The 8,885-nt window shown below is 41.8% G+C and overlaps 1 protein-coding gene across 5 annotated transcripts in view; it reads right to left on the bottom strand.

Moving 5' to 3' along the window:
- Positions 1-279: 279 nt before the first annotated feature.
- ARHGEF12 (Rho guanine nucleotide exchange factor 12) overlaps positions 280-8,885 on the bottom strand; it is a 140,717-nt gene continuing 132,111 nt past the window's right edge. For all 5 annotated transcript variants that reach the window (XM_060160616.1, XM_060160619.1, XM_060160620.1 and 2 more), the window contains 8 exons: positions 8,150-8,237; positions 7,580-7,666; positions 7,361-7,440; positions 6,829-7,065; positions 4,216-4,686; positions 3,004-3,320; positions 1,813-1,882; positions 280-1,272 (listed from right to left, as the gene is read on the bottom strand). In XM_060160616.1, the coding sequence (XP_060016599.1) occupies positions 1,262-1,272; positions 1,813-1,882; positions 3,004-3,320; positions 4,216-4,686; positions 6,829-7,065; positions 7,361-7,440; positions 7,580-7,666; positions 8,150-8,237 (1,361 nt within the window). In that variant the 3' untranslated portion in view covers positions 280-1,261. The remainder of the gene's footprint in view (positions 1,273-1,812; positions 1,883-3,003; positions 3,321-4,215; positions 4,687-6,828; positions 7,066-7,360; positions 7,441-7,579; positions 7,667-8,149; positions 8,238-8,885) is intronic.

Genomic DNA, 8,885 nt, shown 5'->3' with positions numbered 1-8,885 from the left:
GCTTCTGGAGCTGGTTGGAGCAGCTCTGTCTTCTCCACCACAGCTTTCTCCGCTCCACTCTCGGCTCTCTTTTTAACTCAAAGAGCCCTTTGGCACCATCAGTGCAAAAATTAGAGTCAAACCTCCAGGTACTAAAATGTTACTGGCCTTATAATCAGCAGTACCCGTGGCTAATGAAAGCCATTGTTCAACTCAGTAGTGATTCAGTTACACAACCTTCCCAGACTCTCACCCGCTCCCACCCCACCTTCCTTCAGCGACCCCCACCCCTGCCACCACCTGAAGCATCGCCGTTTGCCTGTTTTTACTTCCTGCCCAATCTGCAGGGGTAATTTTACACAAGTGCCAAAGTCTAATGTATAATTATAAAAATGAAACAATACCAAGAATAACAAACTTACAGTCAAGAAAATAAAATTTGCTTTCCTCTCCCTCCCAAATCCCAACCCTCAACAGAAAAGGAGACAATAGAAGAAAATACACCCATTTTCAAGTGCCTGCTCTCTAGTACATTGAGGATTCCTGTTCATTGGGAGTGGATCCCAGCTACAGAGAAGAGGTGCTTGCCTCGGGTGGGAGGAAGCCCTACCTGGGAGCACAGAGCTCAAGTCCTCTGCACTCAGGAGTCCCAGCAGACTACGCTTTTGAGGTGACCCTCAGACAAGCAGCCTACTGGATAGCAGAGGGCACGGGATACAGTTTGGTGGAGGCCACATGCTTCCCCCTGCCCTGCTTACCCCGTCCTGCTCTTCACCTCTCTACTCCACCTCCTAACACCCCATACTGAACTCTTTGCTTCGGGAGCAATCGATGCTTGGGTGTACTAAGTACAAAGGGCTAAAACTCTCACTACTCAGTTAAAACAAAACATGGCAAAATAAAAATTAAAATGTGCTTTCAAATACGGAATGAAGTCAAATAAATACATCTGATTTTCTCTTTTTCTTAAGTCTAAGTAAAATTTCATATTCTACACCCAAAGCTCTATACATTTGGTTTTTGTTCTGAATCAAAATGCATTTCTGATAGTGAGGAGAGCAGAGTGAGAGAACGGACGTCCCCTCACTGACAGACTAGTGCAGCTGCCAGGCTGTGAGGAACCAGTCCCGCTCCGGGCCCCTGGGGCGTGGCTACCCCAGGGTGTTCGCAGGCAGATCCTCTGTCACACACTCTCTCTGCGTCCACACTGGAGCCAGGACGTGGTGATACAAGGCCGATGCTCAAATCCAACAACCTGCAGTCACCTCCAGGACACGCGGCTCTAACTTTTATCTGGGAAGAACAAGGAGATGAGGAGATCAAATCAGGAAGAAAGAACGAATTAAAATGCACTCTTAGGGAATATATTTGAAATGTGTGGACACTGTTAACACCTTTGTTTCTGGATCAGAACAGCCTCATCCAAAAGCATGAAAGCGAATGAGTACAAATGGCTGCACTGAACACAGATCCGTCGGTAGCCACAGGGGGACACCGCTTTCGCCGTCAGGGGAGACACAAAAGCACAGCAAGACCTGAGGGGGACCTGCCTCCACCACTAGGGAGCCTCAGTTTCCTGGGCCCACCACAGCTCTGCCTTCTGCTTTTGCAAAGGTGAAGAAAGACAGAAGGAGGGTGGCGTGGGGACTGAGCTGAGTCAGCAGACAGCGGCCTCTGCTTGATATATGATGTTTGGAAACAGGCAGTTTTTCTAAGACAGAGAAGAAATGGAATCTCAGAAGGTTTCCACTTGAAAGAATAATAAATCATTTCATTCAATGCACTGTTCAGGCAGGATGATTCTTGAGTCTGAAATCCACAGTTTTCACATACCTGAGTGCTTGTCTGTGAGGGCTGATCCAGCCAGCCTTTGGCAAAGAATGCTGTAACTTTCCTCCACCTTCTGTAAAATAGAACCCATAGGTTTTTCATTTGAACATCATGAAAAATTTATTTTGAAAATAGGAAAGAAGGTTTTTTTTATATTATAGGGACATGCTTCCAAATTTCAACATTAACATCATTAAAAATTTTGTTAGTAGGTGAAAAAAGTAAATTTCATTCCTTTTACCTGTTCCTCTCGAGTGAATAACTTAAAATGTTCCCATATAGAAGAAAGTAGAGGAGAGGGCAACCGGTAGAGGTGATTATCCCACCGCCCCCCCTCCCCGCCCGGATTCACCCTGAAAATGGTCCCACATGCGGCATGAACTAAATTAGAGCCAATGTGCCCTCAGTGGCCTTTTAGAATCTCATCAGCCACAGGGTGACCCTACATATAACCATATGAAGAAGGGAAAACCTACCACATGAAGTTAAAAGAAAAAGTAAGGGAGACCAGTCTTCAGCTGAGAGGCTAAGGACACTTTAAACTCTGGTCCCTGAAACCTCTACTGAATGATGCCATGACAAACATTTGGGCTCTAGCAGCTGTGCCTACTGATGGCAAACTTATAAAGTCCTGTTGTCAGAAATGACCACACAGGTCAGTTTTGCAATGGTGGCTTATGCAGCGACATCTTCAATTATCAATTTACAGAACTCCCACTCATAGGCAGGCCTTTAAATTACAGGAGCCACTGGAGACAATTTCTATCCGTCACAGCACCTGGGAAACTACCAACATCACCTAACAATTCACAGATAATTAATAGGTTATGGCAAGTTAAAGCATTTCCCAGCCTAGATTCCTAACTACACAAACCCCACCTATCTCAGCTTACTGCCCACATCTTCTCATGGAGGCCAGCCAATCATCCCAAATATATTTAGGTTCTTAAACTTAGAAACCCATACAAACACACAGTTTACAGAGCTATAATTGTTTCTGTTCTTGTGATCAGATTAAAAAATGCTGATCTCAGTTTTCCATCCAGGTCTATTCACAGACAATCGTCAAAGAAAACATACAAATCTAGACCCTGAGCAAGGTTACTGACAACAACCTGTTAATCATTCTACACTTCCTCTCTGTTAAATGTGTTTTTTATATCCGAGTCCTAAGGATGTTGAAGTCTGAGGTACCTTTAAGTGTTCAAGGTCAGCCTCTATCTTACGAATGTACTCCATGATCTGGCTTTGTGAATCTGCACAAGAGGAGGGACTCCGGATCTCAAGACAGGAATCCTCCATAGCTCCCCAGCGCTGCTGGACCAGGAATTCTGGGGTGAAAGGTGAAACTGCCCCATCAGAATGAGCATTCTGGGGAGAACGCTGCTGCCGGCGGGTAGAGTCCATAGAGGGGATGCCTGTCGCGGGCTGCGGGGGAAGCGAGGAAGCAATCTCCTCATCCGTGGAGCTCTCCTGCACTGTTTCATAGCCATCAAGGATCAAACAGGTTCCTATCGATAGAGACAGAACAGTTGGATGAGATTAGTGCTGCCACCATCACATCAGAAAACAGACATGGGGTGATTTGCTGACAACTTTAAAAGTTATTAGAGAAGGGGAAAGGCCATTAATTCCCAAATTCCCAGGTTAAGTTTTAAGTACCTCAGAATTTTCTTACATCAGGTTAAAGGTAAACTTAGCAAACTTTCTTGGTAATTTCTGAATAACTTCATATTCGTTAGCATTTTAAAAGTGAAAAGCTGAAAACTACCGAGTCCCTACATGATCTTGCCACCACCCTCCCTGCCAAACACCTGCCTTGCTTCATCTCCCACCACTGTCTCCCTCACCCTGCACTCTTTAACCACAGAACGCCTGCTCCTGCCTCACAGCCTGTGTGCTATTCTTCTCTGCTGGAACACTCTACTTCCAGGTACCCACATGGCTTCTTCTTCACTTCCCTTGGGTCTCTGCTCCCATGCTACCTCCTGAGAGGCCTTCTTCCCTGATCACCTTGTCTGCCCCCATTACCCTCTGCCCCTCAGTCTGACTTATTTTTCCTCCTAATTCTTACTATCTGACATCTATTTATTTGTTAACTCATTTACAGTTAGTTACTCTTTCCCCAAGCAGTGCTTAAGCATCATGACAATGGTGGATTTTTCCGTGTTTTATTCCATGCTATATCTCCCAGCACCTAGGACAGGGTGTGGCATAGGGTAGATTCAGTATTTATTTATTGCATAAAAGAACAGATACTACACACACACACACACACACACACACACACACACACACATATACACACACATGAGAGAATGCTTGGATACCCGAGCGACATGCATTTCAGCACATAGCACAAATAACAATGATTGAAATCAAAGTTTAAATGTGAAAGGAACTTGCCTGAGATGCGCAAATTAACATCCTTCTCTTCCTTTTTAACTGCTCCATCACCTTCTGATGGATTATCATCACTATGTGCTTCACGGGCATCAAAAAAGTGCTCTCCACTCTCATCAAGACCCCCTTCTGGCTCTGCGGGAGGCATCTCTGGGGTCATAATCATGTGGTCCATTACTAAAATGTTACTTGCCTGGCTATCTTGGAATGCCAGTACCACTGAATCCCGTGGAGCAGAAGATTCAGTTGAAGTCCGTGGACTGTAACAAGTTGAAATGTCACCAGTTCCAGTTCTAAAGGGCATCTGTCCTTCACAAGGATGATAGGCCTTAATATTGCCAGGCTTCTGGGTTCCACTGTCTGCCTGCGCCCCCAGAGAGGCTGTCCTGCATCTCGGGAAATGCGGCCAGTCTTCCTGAGTGCTCTTCTCAGTCAAACCCAGCTGTTGTACCAGCAACTGCTTCAACAAACCCACTAAAAGATTTAGGAAGGGGGGAAAAGCACACGCATTCACAACTATAACCTCAAACTGACAGAATTAAATTAGAGGAATGATCAGTTCTCTTAAAGTAAGTACCTTTTTAGTAACATGCAGGCAAAAATATTAATTTCATACAGTCATTTTTTGTTTTGAGAAATGAAATAAAACACCATCTAGAGAAAATTTAACATCAAACTTGTCTTTAAAAAAATTTAAGAATTCTCAGTGGGAATTCTCTTATTATTCTCCTATATGCCTACCTCCCCATTTTCTACCATATAACTGGAATAATACCCCAAAGGTACTTCTTAAAAGGATGTTGAAAAGCCGTGTTAATCTAGACAAAAGAACCTGAAAGTTCTGCTCTTTCCAGAAGCAGACACTATCTACATAGGCATTATTTTTTTCTAACTTTATTAGACACAGAGAACATTTACTTTATCATCTATAATAACCCAAAGAATCTCCTTAAATGGTGAAGAAGAAAATAAAACTGCCCTGCAAATTTAATCCCAATGTTTGGTAGCATGCATAATTTCAAAGGATAAGGAAATATTTATTAGTTTTTTAAAATGACCTCACTAGTACCACAGCTTCCTTTGGTTGTTGAATATAGAATGGATTTAATTTTAAATGGACAAGTGCGTGCTGTGAGGTCACTCACCCAATGAGAGGGACACTGGGACAATGTTAGTGGAACCATCAGAAATCATTACCATTGTTAACTCTATGAGTCTAGAATAAATTAGGTTTTAAAGAACTTGACCAATTCCGTACTTTCAACTCGGCCTTAACTTCTATCTTCTGTCTCTTTAAATAAAGTTTCCACATAGGTTTGGGTCTTTGACCCTCCTTCTTTTTGCTCTGCAGTCACTTCCTGAGAGACGCTATGAATACTTATGGCTTTGACACTCAGATCCATCTCTCTCCCTGACCTCCTCCAAAATTCCAGTCTTAAAACTCTCAACTTCCTGCTCATCCTTCCTCTTAAATGGCTTGCCATTCATTACCATAATTTCAACATGTTTTAAAATTAAGCCCATAACCTATGGCAAAGAAAAGAAGGAAAAAAGAAAGTGTAGCAGTGGTGGTTCTTTTCTAATTTTTATTTCTGACAAAAATACTGAAATTATCTCTAAATAGTCCCTTACCTTTGCCCTCACAGCCAAAGAAGCCAATTGTTTTAAGTATCTGCTGGTTTCTCACTTTATTTTTATTCTTCTAACACCATTCTAGCCCAAACCCTTTTAGCCTCAAGCCCAGACCACTCCAACTCTATTCCCATTCAAATCCTTTCGCAGATCTCAGCCAGAGTCATCTTTTTCCATTAGTCATACACCCTAGCTTAGCAACTTCAAATGGTTCTTTCTCTGCAGCTAAAGCAATCATTCTCAGCCTTTTTCCCACCTCCAATACACCTGAGACATGTGATCCACTCCCACTTGTAGCAGTGGTTCTCAACCAGGCTGGAGAGGGAGTGGGTGGCTAACCAAGTGGCAAGGGCCACCCATTCGTGTGTGTGTGTGCGTGTGCATGCGTGTGCGAGTGCGTGTGCAAGAAGGATGGGGCGTGGTGAAGAATACTACAATCTCCACAAGAAAACAGAAGAATATCTGTAGCCTGAAGAGGTCCTCAAAACCCTGCAGCCTGCCACCCTTCAAGTCTGGAGGACTCAACGTGCTCTTCAAGGTCCACAACAGCTGGGCTCAACAACGCGTCCTCCACCTTTCTAACCTTGTCCCCCATGACTCCTTTAGCTTGTGCAGTCTGCCCCAGGCCAGCTGCCCTACCCGCTGCTCTCGGAACACCCTCAGAGTTTCTGCCTCTGTGTTTTGGTCCTACCATTTTTCTTGTCTGACTGACTTCTATATATTCCGCTAAATACCTATCTGAATTTTACCCATTCTTCAAGGCAATAATCACATCTCTCTTGTTTTCTAATGCCTCCCTTCTCTGGTCACGGCAACCAGATCAATTTTGACATACCTATAATGTTTTTTTACTTAAGAAGGTGAGGGAAAGTTTTCTCTCATCTTCCCAACTAGACTGTAGAATTCTTGAAGGGAAAATTCATGGTACATTATAAAACTCTGGTGCTTAATAAGTATCTGTATTAACTTACGAATAAAACTTACAATTCCTTAGTGCATCCAACGCCCACCGTTCTTCTGAGACAGGCAAGTGTGGATCTGGGATTGTGATTTGATAATTGACTCCAGCTTCCTTTAGAGTTCCATCTGCATGCTGCTCCTTTGCAAACTGTCTCTCAGCCACAAAGAGATCATCATCCACCTCCGATTTCCCAGAGGTATCCAGTGAATGAGATTGAGGTTTTGACGAAATTAAAGGAGACTCTAATCCCAAATCTCTGTCTGTTCAATGGAACAGAAAAAGCAGAACGTATCTTAACAAAACTTTTAACGTGAAGCATTCAGGAAATATTTGGAAAAAAATAACCGCATGAGCTACAGAGATTGTCCACTAAGTAAAATACATGGCACTCAGTGCAGTGTGATGATGGCACGCAGAAGGCGCACAAGCAAATTTTGTTAAAGTGAATAGCGGATGCCAGATCCCGCATAAACCAAAAGAGTTAACGTTTCTTCACATTTTATTGAGTAATATGTAGACTCCATTCTTCCAGGTTAATTTAACAGATCAGTTTACCTGGACTCTGCAGACCAGTGACTGAAATGCCATGATGTTCCACTTTTAATTTTGGAGGTTCTTCTTCATCATTGTCTCCTCTATGGAAGGGAAAAAAAAAAAATCTTTCAGCTTCATGAGGTGCCTAAACATCAGTGCAACAAAATGTTTATAATTATCCATTCTTTCTCTGACCAAAACGACAAAGTCGTTCCTACTCGGAAGCAAAGGCACACTCACTCGCAAGGTGGTGACTGTGGCAGTGGAATTGGCTTTGTGGACTGCTCCTTCACTGATGCAGCCATCCGACAGATTAGGTCCTGCCAGCTGCAGGGAGTTTGAAAAGAATACAAAACACAGGAGGGAAAGGAAAAAGAAACACACTTTAAATACACTCAGAAAGCAAAAATAAAAACGAACAAACCATACCAGAAACCGAATCAAACCAACAGTCAAAAAGCACTACTTCTGCCAGAGAATAGCTTTATTTTGGTGACATACTATTAAGTAGAGATTAGAAAACCTCACAATGTTATGGATACACTACCCATGAAAAAAACTTCACTTGAAGCTTCTGAGAATTTTTTCTTTAGGAAAGATACTTTCAATAGGATAGAACCAAAATAAGAGAGATCCATCTAAAAAGGAACACATTCTTAGAAGAACACCTCTCAAAGAATATAGAGGAAGTACTTGTTTCCACATAGTTTTTGGTTTTCAAAGTCCTTTTACAAAAGCAGTTAAATTGTGGAATATTATATTCAGGATAATAAAACATATTAGAGCAAGGTAGCTATATCCAGTACATACACAGTCTTTTCAGAAACTGTCTGTGCCACCAGTTCATAAATTTGGGCTCCATTGTCAGACATGGAGATGACGAATAAAGCTTTGTTATCTGGGAAAACAAGACAAAAATTACTCTAACAATATGACCCACAGAGGCTGGGAAAGATGTTTCTAGGGTCCTGGTATTATTCTGCATCTTAATCTAGGTAAAGGTTACACCTGATCACTTTGTAAACACACATTCACTTTGTAAAACTCATCAAACTATATCTTAAAATTTGTGCAAATTATTGTATGTTAAACTATATATAATATGCTTTAATAAAACAAAGATTATAAAAGCTAGCACTAATTCCACAGTAATTTATTAAAAACAAGTGTCAACGTATCTAAATTACTGAACTATAAACACTATTGCTCTTTTTGAATTTATTCAGAATTGCCCTTTTGCTAAACAGTTAGTCAGTAACATTCAGTGGGTGTTGGAGGAAAGAGGTCATAAATTTATCTTACCACTATGGAACTAACAAGTTTTAAAAGGGATCTCCTTATTAATACAGTTAATATGTAACTTCCTAACTGAAACTGATTTTTAAAAACCTAAACCACACCTACTTCTTCAGTTTTTGCCTTTTCCCCACCGTATCAAAAAATGAAACCTTTTCAACGGGATTACCTCCAATTCATTGTCTTCACTAGTGTCATCAATGATTTGAACATGACATAAAGATAAAAGTAATATGCAGAAAATTTTAAA

This window comes from Lagenorhynchus albirostris, chromosome 9, assembly GCF_949774975.1.
Source record: "Lagenorhynchus albirostris chromosome 9, mLagAlb1.1, whole genome shotgun sequence".
Taxonomy (NCBI): domain Eukaryota; kingdom Metazoa; phylum Chordata; class Mammalia; order Artiodactyla; family Delphinidae; genus Lagenorhynchus; species Lagenorhynchus albirostris.
The sequence above is the reverse complement of the archived record's forward strand: the minus strand, read 5'-3'. Positions and strand labels throughout refer to the sequence as shown.